The 17,749-nt window shown below is 44.0% G+C and overlaps 1 protein-coding gene and 1 pseudogene across 1 annotated transcript; both read right to left on the minus strand.

The window, feature by feature from the left end:
- Positions 1 to 11: 11 nt before the first annotated feature.
- On the minus strand, positions 12 to 17,027 carry LOC136638798 (keratin, type II cytoskeletal 73-like). The gene is made up of 11 exons (XM_066612827.1): positions 16,314 to 17,027; positions 12,419 to 12,630; positions 11,409 to 11,469; positions 11,084 to 11,179; positions 10,318 to 10,482; positions 10,053 to 10,178; positions 8,434 to 8,654; positions 7,698 to 7,726; positions 7,333 to 7,584; positions 2,272 to 2,360; positions 12 to 182 (listed from the first exon to the last, which is right to left on the minus strand). The coding sequence occupies exons 1-11, from the start codon at positions 17,025 to 17,027 to the stop codon at positions 12 to 14; spliced, it is 2,136 nt and encodes a 711-aa protein (XP_066468924.1).
- LOC136642299 (5S ribosomal RNA) lies at positions 12,170 to 12,290 on the minus strand (annotated as a pseudogene).
- Positions 17,028 to 17,749: the final 722 nt, after the last annotated feature.

The following is a 17,749-nucleotide window of genomic DNA, read 5'->3' on the forward strand; positions in this document are numbered from 1 at the left end:
ATAATCTACAACTACAATTCCATCTGCTCTTGGTGGTGCAGCAAGAAGTTGAGCCGTTTGCACAGGTCACGGATGAAGCTTTCAAACAGAGGCTCGAGATCTCGCCTAACAGGTGGCATCTGTTCCTGCAAGAGGCTACATTTTGTTACCAGCACCTTGTTCTTCTGTTCCAGGCATTGGACCTGAAATCACAGGAGCAAACATCCAAGCACCAAAGGGATGGGTGAAGGGGAGGGGGAAGAGAGACCCACAACACACAGTTACTCAATATTGAGTTCACAGCTACTCTGCAAACTTGCAGTCTAGGCCCTCTTAAACATTTTCTGTGGATCTGGCAGACTAATCCTACATGTATTTCTTGAGAAACAAGTACTGTTGATTTCAGCGCAATGTAACATGCATAAGGTTTGCACAGCTTTAAGTGCATTTTAACAAGTGCATGGCAATGCTGGGTTTGATGAACTGACTCCAGAACATTGTCTAAGGAGCAGCCGCTGGCAATGGGGTCGCAATTTGCTCTCAGCAAGACCTCTTTATAAAATAAAAATTAGCAAGCTGTTAGTCCTCTGAGTAGCAGGGGCCGAGTTTGCTTGTAAAATGCCAAATTATATATTCTTGATTTGCATTCTAACCCTGCACACTCTTGCAACATTCCTACTTATATAGATGATTTTGAAATGAGGGGCATGTTAAAAAATTTCTAGTATCAGGTCACAGCTTGGAAGCCTTGAGGCACAGAGAGGCCACATGAAGCCTCTCCCAGCCTCAGAATACCTCCCGGATGCAAACAGAAGCCACTTTTGGTCACATCTGGGAGGTTTTCTGAGGCCTTCCAGCTGCAAATTCAGCATCTGTGGATACTCAAATCCACTGATAAGGAAGGCCCACCAGAAACAGGATTGTGCGACTCCTGCTAGCTCCTTTGTTACTGAAAGGGTGGCCAAATTTGCTTAATGTAAGAGCCGCTTACAATAAACTACAGATGTTTGGCAGACACACTATTTAGGAAGCATTAAAAATTCTTGAATATATTTACTCACCATGAACATTAAACTTACGTGTTATTCCAGTGGACTCTCAATTTATACCTGGTAAATCATTATAAAGTAATTTCTTATGACCTTTTATATTAATTGTGATGCAAAAAGGAGCTTAGCCAATATATTTCCATGAGCTGCACATTATATGTCAAAGAACTGCATGTGGTTCACAAGCCATGGTTTGCCCACCTCCGCCCTATATCATTTTACTGATCCTTCCTTTTCTATGCTGCATCGAGGAGTTCTTTGTGATTTTTATCCCTGAAGTTGCCACCAAATACCATCCAAAGAAAAATGTGCTGTGAAGTGAAATGGTCCTGCGCAGGCTTTTCCATGTATATATCATGATGTCAGTTTGTTCTGACTTTGTTCCCTTTAGTACATGCAATAAAATAGTATTCAGAATATTCTGAATATATCATCTCCAGCAATTCCTATCCTACAAGTTGGCCAATGAACAACGTTTGCCGTTGCAAAAAGAAAAAAATGAAACTAGACGAAGAGCCCAATCCTGTGGTCAGCGGCACAGCTCCGTGCCACCGACCACAGTTGCAAACATACCGTAAGCCATGTTCGTGGGGCTCACTGCCGCACTCCCACCGGTACTAGCCCTGCGCCCAGACCAGAACTGCAGGCGGGGACGGGGGTGTGGAAGAGGTGTTCCAGGGAGGGGGGAGGCCGGCTGGGGCAAGGAGGAGGTGTGCCAAAGGGCGGGCGGGCGGGGGATCCGCGGAACTGAGCTCCACAGGATCCAGGGTGCTCATGGAGGGCTGCGCACCCTACAAGAGCGCCTTTACTCTACCGCCGACCTTTTGGTCAGCGGTAAAGTGAGTAGCCCCATTGCAGGGCTACTTACCTTACTCGGGGGAAGGGGACGAATGTCCCCTTCTCCTGAGGAGCCTCCCGCGGTAGCGCAGGAGGCACATGATTCAGTGGCAGCCCTTTTCGGTGCCACCAAGCCTGGGTGCTCCGGGCAGCTCAGAATTGGGCTGTAATAGTGGATAACTCCTACAGTCATTCAATACCAAACAAATGAACCCTAAACTGAGCTGGAACAGTAGGTCTTCCAGATCCCTTTAATGGTTAGATGCTCAACAGAATGTGATGTGCCTCGCAAAGACATTGCTTCAAATCAGAAAGTCTGAAGTTTGTTTCTAGCTGCGTACTTTGTCATCTTTGTACAGCTGCCTGTGTGCAGAAAGGAAGAAAACATAAATATTGATACTCTGACCTGATTGATGAAGCAGGAAAACTGGTCATTGAGATATTTCATCTGTTCCCTCTCGCCAACTTGTATTTTCTGGAATTCGGGGTCAACTCCTACACAGAGTGGTTTTAAGAGGTATTCATTGAAGATGACTCCATGGATGTAGTCATTTTGATAGCTGCCAGCATGATTTCTGAGCTTCTGGGAATGCTTCTGGGAATGCCGCAATATATGCCACCGTTGCTCTGACCACCAGAGTTAGCATGATGTCCAAGGCATCCATAACCCCCAATTTGATAGGCACCATTAGAAGATATTCTTCTACTTCCACTCATAATTGAGAGGCTCCTGGCACTATGACTGTAACCATTTCTTCCACCAGGTTGGGATAAGGCAGGTGCACTTTGCTTACCTCTGCACAGACCACCTATGTCAGAAGCTGAAGATAAACCCCTTCTTCTGTAGATGAAGTTTGCCACATGCAGTTGTTGGCTCATCACAAAGCCGAATGAGTTAATAGTGCCGCAGAAAAAAGGAAAAGAAAGGCTCCCCCTCTCTGTGATGACACCCTCAAACCCTGACTTTATATCACTTTGCAGTATTTGGACTTGGTTAATTCTGAAAAGTGTAAAATGAGGCTTTCCTCTGGGTTTGGTTTTGCCTGCCAGCAAAATGCCATTGCAAAACAGTAAAGTAAACATAAAAATATCCTAGGAAATATAAAGGATATATTTTTAAAGTGCTTAGTTTGCAAGTCCAGTGGACAAGAAATTATCCATTTTAAGAATTTGTTCCATCTTGATTAATTATAATGTAGCAAATTCCTTCCAGAATTTCTCATAGGCTTGACTTCTTTGTTTAATTAAAAGTGCATGTTGGGTAATGCTGCCCTGCTGTCTACTCGTGATAAGAATCCATTATTGCATCGCTTGAAACTTCTTTCAAAATGAATATTTTTGGGGGGTTCCCTTATCTGAGATCTAGGGGTGCTGAAATAATAGTACGAAAATATTACACATTATTGCATCTTGACATTTAGGCACCTCTCCATTTTGTTATTATTGGTTATTCTTTGGTAACACTTCCACCTGTGCCCTTATCCCACCAAGAGCAATCCTGTGCGTGTTTTCTCAGAAGTAAATCCTGTTGTGTTCAGTGGAGCTTACTCCCAGATAATTGTGTTCAGGATTCCATTATAAGACAGTTCTAGCCAACCTACACACTAGATGAACCAGCCCATAGTGTTACCCTGTTCACTGTTGATGAATGTGAATTGCAAGGAAATAACGTGATACACTTGCTACATTCTATACCTATGTCCCTGATTTTATGTCCCGAATTGCTAAATCCAGCATTCATAGTCGGGAATATTTAAAAAATATCAGCAATCCCAAATTCAAAGTTAAAAAAGAAAGAACAATATACTTGAGAATGTTTCTTTGAAATCCGTTTCAGCTCTAATTTTTGCACGTTTTCTGGGTATCTTCCTTCTTCCCCGCTGGATGGTGCTAGCTTATACCCAGCTAATTCCTCACTGTGGGTGGGGGGGCATATTGAATTGTATCTGTTGAGTTTATGTTTCACATTAGATTATGAAACAGCTCATCAGAATCTGCCCACTGGCAAGATCGTCAGCATCCCCATTTTTTTTTTTTAAAGTGGTGTTTTTGCAGGCAAATCTTTTGAGGTTGTGTTCTTTGTGGCCAGTGACTGAGCACACACACACAATACAACCTAGGCCTTGTTAACTCCTTCAATAGAGTGTAGGCCAAACACACAGAGGAAGGAGTTGGATTGCATTTTCTGTCCTCAACTGCAACCAGCATGCTGAACAGAACTCTCTTCATATCCATGACTGGGGACCTTGTATTCTGTTGAGTTCTCCGTGGCATGGAAGAATCTACAGATGAACAGCTGCACATACATATGGATCTGTTCATATCTGTGCTGTATATGAGAAAGGGAATGGGTCAGCTTGTGAGATCCTGCCTCCTTCATGCAGTGTGGCTGCATACTTTTGAAGTTGTGAGCAGGAGTCTAGTGCTTACCTACCCCTCAAAAGAAAACCAGTTTAAAGAGAGAGAGAGAGAGAGAGAGAGAGAGAGAGAGAGAGAGAGGACAGTTATTTCAGAAAATAGAAAGCAAATGTTTATTTACAGCACAATGCACTAAGAAAAGGCGGGGAGAATGGTTAGAGTAAATAAGGCAAAATCATAAGTGAACAGTGACTTCAGTTGCCTTCTTCACTCAAACCATACATGTTTTAACTGTCAGTGATGGTAACCATTTCCTTGGGCAGTATGAGTCACCACAGTTTCTTTCAGCTCAGAAACTTGACTCTGAGCAAACATATTGAGGTGCAACCTTAACAAAATTTCTTGAATAGTTATGCTTTCTGAAGTTCTCCCCAACAGACAGTCCAAATAGCTACGAGTCCTATGTGAATATCCTAGAGTTCAGAAAGCAGTCCTGGAATCATGAAGAGATTCAAGTAAAAGGGCCACTGGGGTACATGCCAGTTTCCTTGTAAAGTCATGGAATTCTGTGAAAAGTATACTGGCTATGTTATGCTGTATGCTATATAGGTAGAAAAACTTGTGCAAGTATTTTTTTAATTTGTGCAAAATAATTGATTCCTGTCTACTCTTCCAGACCAAATGAGATGTGACATGGGGTCTGATCTTCCAACATTATTTTCATTGCTTAAAAATAGTCATTGTAGTAGAGATTTGGACCAGAAAGAGTCCGTTACCTTTTGACCCCTTTCCCTTTATGCCATTTCCTCAATTTAAATTCCCATCCCAAAGTTGCTACTACCTGTAGATCTGTAGACGTTCATTAGACAAGCTAATCTTGTTTACTTGGAATTCTTCCAGCTTTATAGTGAGTCAGCTCACATTTAAAAAATAATAATGATTCTGTGACAAAGGATAATTTATAGATACTGTTTATTTTCAAGGTAAGTGGAGTTAAGGATCTCTAGCAGAGAAATTATCCGCATCTTCACTAAACCATATTTCCCAGGATTTTTTGAGGGAAGCCGTGAGAGTTATGGTACAAAATTGTTGAAGATGTGGCCAAAGAGATAGTTCAGATGATGTGCATGGTGTAGTCCGTGTGATAGTCATGAGTTTCTCTGGTTCAATGAGTAATAAATACTACAGTGAGAAGATCTGACCTCCATAACCACAGGTTGAAAGCAATGACGTTTCTAGCACCTCACATAGAATGAGGGGAAAGGAGGAACATTATACAGCAAGAAAGTGCAGTAATCTAAGAATGCAAGTAACAGAAATGCAAAGCAAGTTGAAATAGTGGGGTTGATGTCTAAAGTTCACTCAGGTTCAAAGTCGCACAAGTACCCCAGAGATAGACTAGCTGGAGTCAGACTTGTTGATTACTGTAATATTGGGGCACAAAGGGAGGGGTGAACAGCTTCCCTATGTGACACTGCTCTGGTCAGCAGGTCATGGAGGGTTCTTTTTTTAGCAGCCATGGTTTCGGATTAACCCTTCCATGTCACCTGACATCCCAGCCAGGAGGATGACCTGTGATGGCTGAACCTGCCTACAGTTCCCTCTCCCAACCAAACACCCTGTGAGCAGAAACCCAGTCCTTTAGCTTTAGGGTTCCTGATTCAAGCCCCACAGAATCTTACAAACCCCAGCCTTATAGGCAATACGAAAGATTGTATTTTTGAATGCTATTTTAGTTAATCCAGAATATCAGCAATTGGTTCTGCATGTATTCATAATCATTAATTACGGTTTAGAATTCCCCCTTCTCACATAAGATTGTACTTTTCTCTTTGTAAACTCTTTGTAAACTCGCAGCTTGATTGTGAGTTTATCAGTTCGGTTAATGTATGCTGATGGATAACTAAACCACGTAAAGTAATCTTGGCTATTTTCCTTTGAAGTAAGTCCCACCGATTTCAGTAGGACTTACAGGATGTTAAGTTGCGGACTTCAATTCAGAATAACTTGGGATCACACTCCAACTCTAAACACACTTAACAGAAGTAAAATTCCATTTATTTAGGGTGGATTTAGTCTCCACAGGAGAGTGCTTAAGTAGTTCCTTTGAAATCAGTGGGACTTAGAACAGATTTATAGGTTAGAGTTGCCATGGGAATATTGTAAAAGATGGTATAACCATAGTGAATTGTCCTCCAGCACTCTCAGCCATAATGTTTCCAAGCTCTTATCATGTAACACAAGAGTCATCACCCTGTGTATATTCCAACCCCCAGCAGCCACTCTTAACTTGAAGAAGTGCAGGGATACTTATGATTATGTGATGCCAGCGCATGGTCTGGCGCTTAGAACGCAGAACATTAGTTCACTGAGTTCAGAACTGTCTGCTCTGATTGGCAGTAGTTCTTCAGGGGGATTGGGCAAAGGGTCTTTCCTAGCTCTACCAGGAGATGCTGGGGATCACACCTTGCAGCTTAGGTCATGAACTACAGTCTCACCCTGACATCTTGTGACAAGAGCATCATCAGTGTTATGGCTCAGAAGGTGGAGGGATTTCTCCATGGAGAAGCCATCTTTGGCAGCATCCTCATGGCAACATTCAACATGTTCAGCTCTCCTTTCTGTTGTGACATTTAGAATCAGGGTGTTCTGAACCAATAGATCTTCTGACATTAAAAAGAAATGCTAAAAGGCCAAAAGGAAATGCGCTGCTTAATGCACCTCTCATTTGCAGGTTGAACATCCAATTGCACTAATGAATAATGAATGGATAGTTGGTTCCATCAGCAGACAAAGAAATACCCCTTCCCTCCCCAAAGAACATTTTGGCCTGTGTTTTATCTGATTAGGGAACCTCCGAACCCCGCTCGGCACGGACTCCCACTGCTGTAACCCCCACTTCCAGAGCATCCCTCATCTCCCATGGTGCAACCCCCACCATTTCCAGAGGCATAGCCCTCACCAGCATAGCCTCCTGTACTCCCAGTGGGGTAGCCTCCACAGGGTCCTGAGGAAATGCGTGTTCCCCCTGAGCTGTAACTCCCCCTTCTAGAACTGCATCCAGTGTTGACTGAGCCATAATCCCTAGATCCACACACACCACTAGTACCAGACTGCCCAAATCCTGAGCTGACTGAGTGTTTAGAAACACAACCTCCACTCCTAGAGCTATATCCTGTTCTGTAGTCAAGCCTTCCACTTCGGGAGCTGTATTTTCCACTGCCACAGGCAGTTCTCTGATTATAGCCTTGTCCTCCTGGTCCAGCACCATAGACATTTCTCCTTCCCAGTCCAGCTCCAGACATCATGCTGCTATATATAGGGCCAGCAGTTGCAGAGATGTTGGGACAGCCCACCACAGCTGCAAGAGGAGAAGAAAATGCTTTGTTACTCAGGCCCATGTATCTGGGCCTCAGGCAGTAGACTACCTGGCATTGTTCATGACAGTATAGGATGCCTTTTTGAATTACTTACATATGTTAACAGGAATGGAACTAGATATCCTGTAGAGAAAAAAGAGAAGAGATATTTGTTAACATTGTGGGAAGCCAGCCGTGTGTTCCAGAAACCTTAAGAGATGAAATAAAATTGTGGAAACACTGAAATTTGGCACTACATCAACATTCACATTCAAAATGTTTTCTGATCTCTCTTTTGAAATGTGATTTTTTTTTTGAAGGCTATTGATGAAGTTGAAGGCAGCACTGTTGGGTTTCAACTAAGCTCAAAAATTTTCTGTCTCCTTGAGTTAATGAATCCACTGTTGTAATCTAGATAATTATTACAGTATTTCATCTTAAAATCCAAATTCCAGTCAATTAATTCAGCTTCTCTTGGTTCGGGTGTATTATTCCAACAGTGATATTCGTAACTTACTTGTGTTGGCAACCTTCAGTCTCGAAAGACTATGGTATCGCGCTCTGAAAGGTGGTTCTGGCACAGCGTCTAGTGTGGCTGAAAAGGCCGATTCAGAAGCGACAATCCCTTCCACAACGGGAGCAAGTGCAGTCTGTCCCTGGTCTGTCTCCCTGGCTATGGGCCTTCCTTCTTTGCCTCTTTGCCTCAGTCTGTTGGCCAAGTGTCTCTTCAAACTGGGAAAGGCCATGCTGCATAGCCTGCCTCCAAGCGGGCCGCTCACTTACTTACTTTACTCGCTTACTTACTAAATAGCAAGGATTTTAGCAATATACTTTTTTTTTTTTGCACCCACCTGCTCTCTTCACCTTCCAGAAGTGACTTGTACATTGCAATCTCAATATCCAGGGCTAACTTGACATTCAGCAGATCCTGGTAGTCCCTTAGAAGACGAGCAAGCTCATCCTTTGAACTGTGTAGGGCATTCTCCACGTCAGCAAGTTTTACCTTGGCATCCTTTAGGGCACATTCGCCACGCTGCTCATTGTCAGCAATGGCTGTCTGTAGTACGTCAACCTTGAAAAGGCCCAGACCAAACAAAAAAAAAAGTCAAAGCATGACATGATCTGTGAGAAGAATATTCAACTTAATAGCATCACTTACAGCTAAAGAGAAGACAGACTCTTTCTAATTAGTAGCTGTGGTGTAAACTGTGTAAGCACAAAGATCCACTAGGTGGCACTGTGCAGAGGATTCGATGACATGGTAGGGAATTAAAGTTCAGTAGTTTCTCCTGAGCATGGAGTCCGGTAGCTCTCAGCTGGTTGACTAAAGCTTGTGTTCTTGTTCTCATAAGGAACAGAGACAGGAAAGAGCATTGCTTTCAGAGGGACTCGTGGGAGAATGCAAGCTATGTAAGGAAAGAGGGATTAGGAATAGGCAGAATTCTGGAAGAGAGAAAAAATGCAGAAACTAGCTGGAATATAGGTGCTATTGAGAATGGAAGAGATACAAGCAGGGGCATTAACAGGATTCTTGTATAGAGCTCTAAAATAAATAACAGTGCAGCACTTGGGGTGGAGACAGTGGGTTATCCAGTCAATTCTCAAATGTCCTTTCTAAAATGCAGATGTATATTATCCCAGTTTAAATTTTTATAGCATTCCCAGCTATGACTGCTCTACATTTAGGTTTTAGAAGTATTGAATTTGGGAATTTGGTATTCTCTGCTTATATTTCCCTATCCATAATCAATTCCCCCCCCCCCCAACACCCAGAGCTGTGCTTGAACTTTGCTACAACCAGGGTTTTGGCTACAGCATGCTCTTATAATGCAATCCTGTGCATGTCTACTCAGAAGTAAGTCCCCTTGCATTCCCTAGGACTTATTCCCAGGTAAGTCTATTTCGAATTGCAACCTTAGGCTGCACACTTTTCTGGGAGTAAGCCCTACTGAACACTATGAGACTTACTTCTGAGTAGAATGCATAAGATGGTTCTGTTTCTTAGTCATGGAAATTTCAAAGCCTGCTAGCAATATAAAGACATTACAATGAAACCATTCAACACCAGCAATAAAAGACTCAACAAAGTAACATTCAGAACCATAATTTAGAGCAGCAGCAGCAGCAACTACAACATCATGTTAAAAGCTGAAAAGAAAAGCAACATTTTCCATTTTTTCCCCTAAAGATCAGCAAAGTGGGAGTTGGGCATATTGATAGTAGAAGGCAAGCTGCCATGACCAAGGCCCTGTGTTCCTAGCTGCCTTGTGTTCCTAGTTCCTCACTTCAGAAAGTGAAGTAAATCTTAAAAGGTGGAGCTGGTTCATGTGGGGAAGGCAATCCCTCAGGTACCAGTTAAATTTTCTTACATTCTAAAGTATGAGAACTAACCTCACACCATTCTCCGAATATCGAGAATCAAGAGAAGACTCCTCCTACTCACCACCTCTTCTCCAACCTCACATCTCACCTGTTTCTTGGCATTTTCCATTTCGCCCTTGAGTCTCTGGATCAGACGGGTCAGCTCTTGGATTTCATGGCGACAGCTGTTCACGTTGTCACACTGACGTCCCCAGACGCTTTGAAGCTCTTGGTACTGAAATGTATTAGAAAACGAATCACTTTATTTTGTAAAGCCTGTTTGCAACATTTGGTTAGACTTTCGTGATCCAACTACAGTGGGGCTCAACTCGGCTCACTTCCTGACAGTGCAGGCAGCTCTACCGGGAGTTTACCTTGTTTTCATACAGAGTGTTGACCTCGTCTTTGCTCTTCTGTGCAATCTCCTCATACTGACACTTCACAGAACTAATGATTCCTTCCATGTCCAGCTCTCGGCTGTTGTCCATGCACACGATCACGTTGGTGTCACAAGATGTTGTCTGTAAGCTCTCTATTTCCTGCAAAACACAACAGAGCTTTCCAGCACTTTACCTAATGAGGTAAGAGGAAAATTTTTAAGCTTGGAGGAAGGTGTTTTGGGGGCACCTTCTATATTAGTGTGTATGTAGGCCATGTTTGAAAACATGTGGTTGAAAGCATGTTTTTTATCCACAGAGGAAACTATATAGTGGATAACCAGCCATATTCATGGTTCACCAACAACTTCTCCCCTCCTCTGAGTCCCCTAGAACAAGCAGAGAGGTCAGGAGGGTTACTCTCTCACGTAGATAATGTAGTCCCAACACCCATCACTGCTTTGGATAATGCAGAACCAGTAAGACTCGCACGACATCCCCCTTTCCCACAACCCAGCAGAAAGTGAGGCAAAACTCCTTCTCGCCCAGTTGTCTGGCATGGGGGATGGGTGGGGTCTTTTCTATCTGTACACACTGCATGTTGGAGAAAGAAAGGAGTTGGGTCCCTCTCCCTCACACACTATTTTCCCTTTCTTCAATGCCTGACACAAAACATGACAGAGAAAGTACATTGGAGGAAATGGACAACATCACGTTTTGGGAAGAGAAAAGAAGAATCCAGTTATGTGGAGAAATTCCTTACTGCTTCATGGACACATCGGAGGAACTCTAGCTCCTGCCGTAGAGCTTCCACTTTCACCTCCAGCTCCACCTTGCTAGTATAGGCGCAGTCCACATCCTGAAAGACACAGCAGGATAAACATTTGCTGTAACTGTGAGAAAAAGGCCTTCTCCCTGGGTGCAGCATGTGTAAATCATATGAACATGCAGTGCAATACACTTGTGTATGGTTGTCCTGCAGGTGCAGCATTGTGATGGCTCCCCCCCCCCATTGCTTGTCCCCAGCCTCCCAGTCACATATCATTTTAAAGAACTGTTTTCTGTACTTTAGGATCAACATAACTAACCTTCTTCAGCAACACAAACTCATTTTCTGCAGCCATTCGCCGGTTAATTTCTTGTTCATACCTTTGCAACAAAAAGAAGGAGATCTTAAGGTCATGGGAAACTTGAATTTCCTCACCTAAAGTCAACTATACTGAGAGCCGCTCCTTGGGAAATAGTCCAGTGTGTTTCCAAGTTAATCAGAATTTTCTACCACCCCTGTGAGCCCCCTAACTTCCTCACTCCTAGCTCCAATGTAGAAGCTGTTGAAGAAAAAAAAACTACATTTCATAAAGGCCATGAGGGCATTCCTTCCTGAGGAAGTTCTGAGGGGCAGACAGACCATGTAAATTATCTGGCCAAATGGTCGAAAGCTTGTTTGCTTGTTCAGGAGCTTCAAATCTAGCTCCGGTCGCCTGCTGTGGCTGGGCTCATGGAAGGACCGAAAGTGGTGCGAGTCAGTTTGTAGGAGAGGTTCTTCCCCCGGCCATCATTTCTCTTCTAAAGTACTACTGAGATAGTACTTTAAAGTACTCTCTGATCCATTGGGTATAGTAGACAGATTTGTTTGTGGGACCTGGATTCAGATCTTTACCCATTCATGATCCTCACTGGATGATCTTGAGCTAATCACTCACTCTCTGCTGTGGTTGCCAGTTTGCCCCAAATCACAACTTTTCCAGATGTTTTCTATTTTTGCAAGCCGACAGGCAGTAACAGTTGATCTCAGGCCATCTGGGGCTAGTCTGGTTGGCAACCTTCAGTCTCAAAAGACTATGGTATAAGCCTACAGCACCCAGTATTCCCAGGCGGTCTCCCATTCAAGTACTAACCAGGCCTGACCCTGCTTAGCTTCCAAGATCAGACGAGATTGGGCATGTGCAGGGTAACAGTTGGCTATTGCTGGGTTCATCCCTCTACGGGAATGCAAGGTCCCGCCCTGGTACCCGATTTCCCCCCCACCAAAGGTTAGCAACCTTGCGACAAACACGCTGTTCCTTTCTTTTGTCCCCTGCAGGTCTCCTCTGCTTACCTCTGTTTGTACTCTTCAACCACATCATGGAATTTTGTTTGCTCCAACTCCAGCTGCTCCCTCTCGTTCAACAAAAGTTCTAACTGTCTCTTCAGGGTTGAAATGTAGTTCTCAAAGAGGGGTTCGAGGTTCTTCTTCTCAACCTGGCCCTGTTGCTGCAGGCAGCTCCATTTGGTCTCCAGGACTTTATTCTGTTGCTCCAAGTGCCTAACCTGCAGTTAAACAGATGTCCGGATGATATGGTGGCATGTCACATTGCAAATCCTTTGTTGAATGATACCTGTTCAGGGTGGGAGGGGAAAACACTGGGCCCAATCCTATCCAATTTTCCACTGCTGGTGCAGTTGTGCCAGTGGGGTGTGTGCTGCATCCTGTGGTGGAGGGGCAGTCACTGGGGCCTTCTCAAGGTATGGGAGCATGTGTTCCCTTACCATGGGGCTGCATTGTGGCTACACCAGAGCTGGAAAGTTGGATAGGATTGGGTCCACTGTTGCCATTCTTCCAGGACCTGCCAAGCATCTCCTGGAATCAGTATCAATCGCATAAAAACATCTCCAGGTGACTACTGAAATCAAATCTAGAGGTTTCAAAAGACCTTCAGGAATTTTCAACATTGCAGCAAGTTGAGAATGGGCTTTTTTTTTTTTTTTTCCAGTAATAGGTTCAAAAAGAGTTGGCAATCCTACATTTCGGATGAGCAGCAAGATGACATACATATTTTCATCTGCTACCTGCGGCATTGATGAAGGCAATGTGTTGGCTCCTCCTGTGATGGTCAATGAATGTTCATAAATAAAGGACCAATGGAGGCACTACCTGACTTACATAAGCCTTGACATATGGAATCAGGGCAGGCCTTAGGAGCTGTAGGACCCAACTGAAAGCACTTTTGGGGGCCCTCTTTACTATTTTTTTTTAACTCTTAGCTTGAATGGAGCCAGACCAAGAAAAAAAATCTGTTACTTCTATGCAGGTGGATAGGACTCCTGTACTCTTAGTGGCTGTGCAGAATAGGCACCTGTGAGGTCAGCTGGAGGGAGGAAGGAGTGCGCCCCCAGCCCGCAGTGCTCCCTGACTCTCACCTGTTGCTTTCCTGTCCACAGCAGCCCGCTCTGGAGTGAGATGGGGGAGAGGATGGCACCGGGAGCTATGAGGACGGGGAAAGAGCAAGGTGTGCATGCTGCCACCTCATGGCACCAATTTTGGGCCAACTGGAAGCAGTGGTGGGAGGGAGCTGCTTTCAAAGTGACCCAATTTCGGGCCCATTGGAAGCAGCGGAAGGGCAGCAAGGACCCCCACCTTGCACGAGGCCCACTTGGGCGAAATCTCCCCATTGTCTTAAAGTTGACCCTGTACGGAATTTCAATTTTACATAAAGTTTGGTCTGTCCATTTGCAATTTGCAATCTCAGTGCAGTTACAAAATCCTCTGTTTCAAACTGGTACTGAGGCTGATTTCGGACTAGGAGCCTCAGAAGTGTTGGGAGGGACAACAACCCATCCAAAAAGGAGTGAGACTGCTGCATCCCAGATCACAGTGATTTTGCCTCTTCCTCTATGCAGGTTCTTCAAACAAAAGAGGAAATGCAGAGAGCATGCTAAGAGCAATCCTAGTGTTGTTTACAGAGCAGCAAGCAGGGGTAGCTCAACTTATGCAGAAGTTGACTTCCATAAGGGTGTCCAGAATGGAACGCTTTTGTAAGTTGGGGAGTGCCTGAATTGTGGAGTGATGCATCTTGCAATGATTCTTGTTATCAGGAATGGAACAGTACCCAATTTTGCAAAGGTAATCCCTACGTGCACACCCACCCACACACACTGTTCAAAATATCTGCCCAACTGAAAAGCAAGGCAAGAATAACAAGGTTCACCTCTTGTAGACGTTCAGGGGTTAATCAGTGACTTTATCAAGAGTTCCTGCCCGTATGTAAAACAAGCCTCTTGTGTGTGAAAGACCCACTGGTGCAGATGGAGAAAGAGGAATCTTCACAATCTTGATTTACGAGGTTTTGACTTCCACATTTTTGAAATAGCATGATTTGCAGATTAATACCGGAAGTCTAACTTACAGCGGCAATTTTTGAAATAACACAGCTCATTTTACATACAGGCAATCCTAACCACACTTTCCTGAGAGTAAGCCCCAATGAAAAAAGTAGGATTTACTCCTGAGTAGACCTGGTTAGGATTGTGCCCACAGTCAATCCTTTCCTTGCAAAGACTCAAGGACTTTTTGTGATGATTGCCAGCTTTGAAATGTAATTAATTACCAACTGAATTAGCTGAATTAGCTGCTAACAAGCAAACCTGTAAGACACTGGCAGCTTCCTCAGGGAGGGAGCAATCTCATCTAAATCCAGAAGATAAAAAACTGAGTAAGAAAATGCATTCACAGAGCTGCTGCTTACTGCTTTCTCATGGCCATATCCTATTCAGATTTCCAGCACTGACGTAGCTGTGCCAAAAGGGCATGTGCTGCATCCTGCTGTTGGGAGACAGTCATGGAGGGCTTTTCAAGGTTAGGGAAATGATGATCACTTACCTCGGCCCTTCATTGAGGTTGCTTTGGTGCTGGAATGTTGGATAGGATTGGGCCCTCACTCTCCATACCAGCATTTTTGTTTTTATTGCTTTCTCCCTGTACATTAGTAGCCATTCCTACACCCAGTAGCCATAACTTTCTCCCTACACCTTCTTGAGCAAGCAGAAGCCACTAGTCTTCAGCATAAGGGTTCAGTGACTTTTTCCCTTAACGTAACCTCCGTGTAAATGGAGAGGTGCCCATATGTGCTGTATAGGCTGTAAAACAAGGGCATGTTAGGGTGGAAAAACCGCACCAATTTCTCAAAAAAAAAGTGTGTCTGTATTCACATGTACTCAGACTAACATGGATTTCATAATACAGTCATAAGAAGATAACATCTTCTTGTAGATAAGACCAAAGGCCAGCATCCTGCTTCCCACAGCAATTGAGCAGATGCTCATAAACAGAACATGAAGGCTGCAGTCTTTGCTTGTTGTTTCTCCCCCCTCCCCTCAACGGATTATGGTTGCATGTGGTCTGTAAGGCACTTGTACAGAACTCCCAAACTCATTTGGACATTTCATTTAGCTATCATAGCTAATAGGCAGACCTAACCTCTGTGGATATATTTACTGCCTATAGAGGGGATGTGCTATAGTGATGGCAGTTAGGTTAAACAAAAGCAATGGTTGAAATGGTCAGGTACAGAATGGAATTTGACCCCATCCTTTCACAACTGCTAGTTGCTTTCATAACCCACAGCCGATCCAATGTTTCTGATGCTCCCTTCACATCACACCAGTTGCCCAGTGACTCCTGAGCCAATCTCAAACCATGAAGTTCAATATATTATAGCGCCCTTTAGATTTCTCCAGCATTTTGGGGATGTGGGGCATCACAGATCTAACCCCAAAGGGCATTTCCTAACATTGTATTTTGTACACCATTACAATCATGGCTTTCTGGCCTTTTGGCTAAGATCAAGTGCGCGTACAGTAATGACAATTGATGGCACCAAGTAGTGTTGATGTGCAACCTTCATGTACTTGAATATGGTTGCTCAGGGAAACTTACAAGGTTGTTGTGAGGATAAAATAGGATCATCCCAAGTGTAACACCTTGAGCTCTTTGCAGGAAGGGTGGGATATCATGGAAATGAGTGGATGCTGCACAGTAGCATTATACAGTGGTTTATGCCTGTGCAGTCCTAAAGATTATGCGTCAATCAGTTTCCACATTTAAATGTAGCTGTAAAAATGGTGCTTGGCTCTAGCACGAGATTAGTATAAGATGGTTCATCTTTGTCTCTTTACTCTGTTTCAGTGGCCTGTTTTAAACAAAAATAAAATGAACAATTACCATACAATCTCACCTTATCAATGAAGCCGGCAAATTTGTCATTGAGGGTTTTGATTTGCTCTCGCTCTTCCTCTTTCACTCTAGAGATCTCTGGATCAATCTGTATGCAGAGTGGCCGCAGGAGGTTTGTGTTGACCCTGACCGTGTGGATGCCAGTGCATTCACCGAAGCGGCCCACCGGCATATAGCCTAAACCGCCACAGATAAGACCGCCACCACCAATGCCTCGGCTGCCACAGACACCATTACCCAGACTTTCACTGCCAAAGCCTGCAATCCTATAGCCTCTACCATAACCGCCACCAAGACTCCGGCTGCTAAAGCCACCGCATCTGTATCCGCTGCCATAACCGCCATGGCTTTGACTGCTGAATCCACCAGTTCGGCCGCAGCCCCCTGCACTTTGACTACTAAAGCTCCTAGGCCTGCCAAGTCCCACACCATAACTTAAGGGCCCAACACCATAACTCAAGCTACTGAAATCCCTAAAGCCTGTACTGTATCCAGCAGAGTTGCCTCCATATCCACCGGCGCTTCCGCCAGAAAGTCTCCTGCTGCGCCCAAAGTTGTAGTGGCTTATGCTGCTGTAGCCACCACTTCTTCCTGCTCCGGTGTAGGAGGTAGAGGACAAGCTGTTGCCACCTCTAAATCCACTGTTGGTGCCTGAGCCAGAGGAGAAACCCCGTCTTCCAGTGAGGGATCTGGAACTGAAGCTCTGTCGGCTCATATTGGCTTGTTGAGAGGCAGAAGCACGACTGAAGCAAAGTGGAGGCACAGATCGAGGTCTCAGAGAGTGGAAGAGAATGGAACCCTTTGGATATGTCCACCAGATGATCTTTAAATAGATCTGAGGATCTGGGCTTGGCCACAAAGTAATTATTGAATTAATCTATGATGTCCATGGTCTACCATGGGATTGGTTTACTCCGAAGTCATAAATAGTAAATGTTTTCTTTTTTTAATATGCAAACAAAAAGACATCAAAGAAAGCATAACCTCATGCTTTATGAACTAATCTAAAATTGAAAAATATTGCTTGGCTGGCAGGCCTCTTCATCTGGAGATGGAAGTTTGTCTTTTCTCATTAACCTGTTTTCCATTGAGCAATTAGATTTTAACTAAATGATTTCAGAGAGGTCTTTTGCATTTTGCTTTCCTTGGATTTCACTGCCCTGCTCTGTCTTTCATACTGTTCAAGAGAGAACATTTTGCAGACCTGTATTTTAGGATTTTGATATTCAAGGTATGCAAGCTGGCTTCTATGGCTGCATTACTCATGTTAGGCTCCGAGCAAACAGTCACAAAATGATGCAGAGCCAAAAAGGCAAAGCAGAGGAATTGTTTTCAGAAGCTTCCAGTATACCCGGTGGTTCTTAATCAGAGATTCATGACACCCACTACTGGTAATGCAAAGCACGTGAGAGAAAGCTGTCTAAAACAAACCCAGAA

The sequence above is a fragment of the Tiliqua scincoides genome, chromosome 2 (genome assembly GCF_035046505.1).
Source record: "Tiliqua scincoides isolate rTilSci1 chromosome 2, rTilSci1.hap2, whole genome shotgun sequence".
NCBI classification, from domain to species: domain Eukaryota; kingdom Metazoa; phylum Chordata; class Lepidosauria; order Squamata; family Scincidae; genus Tiliqua; species Tiliqua scincoides.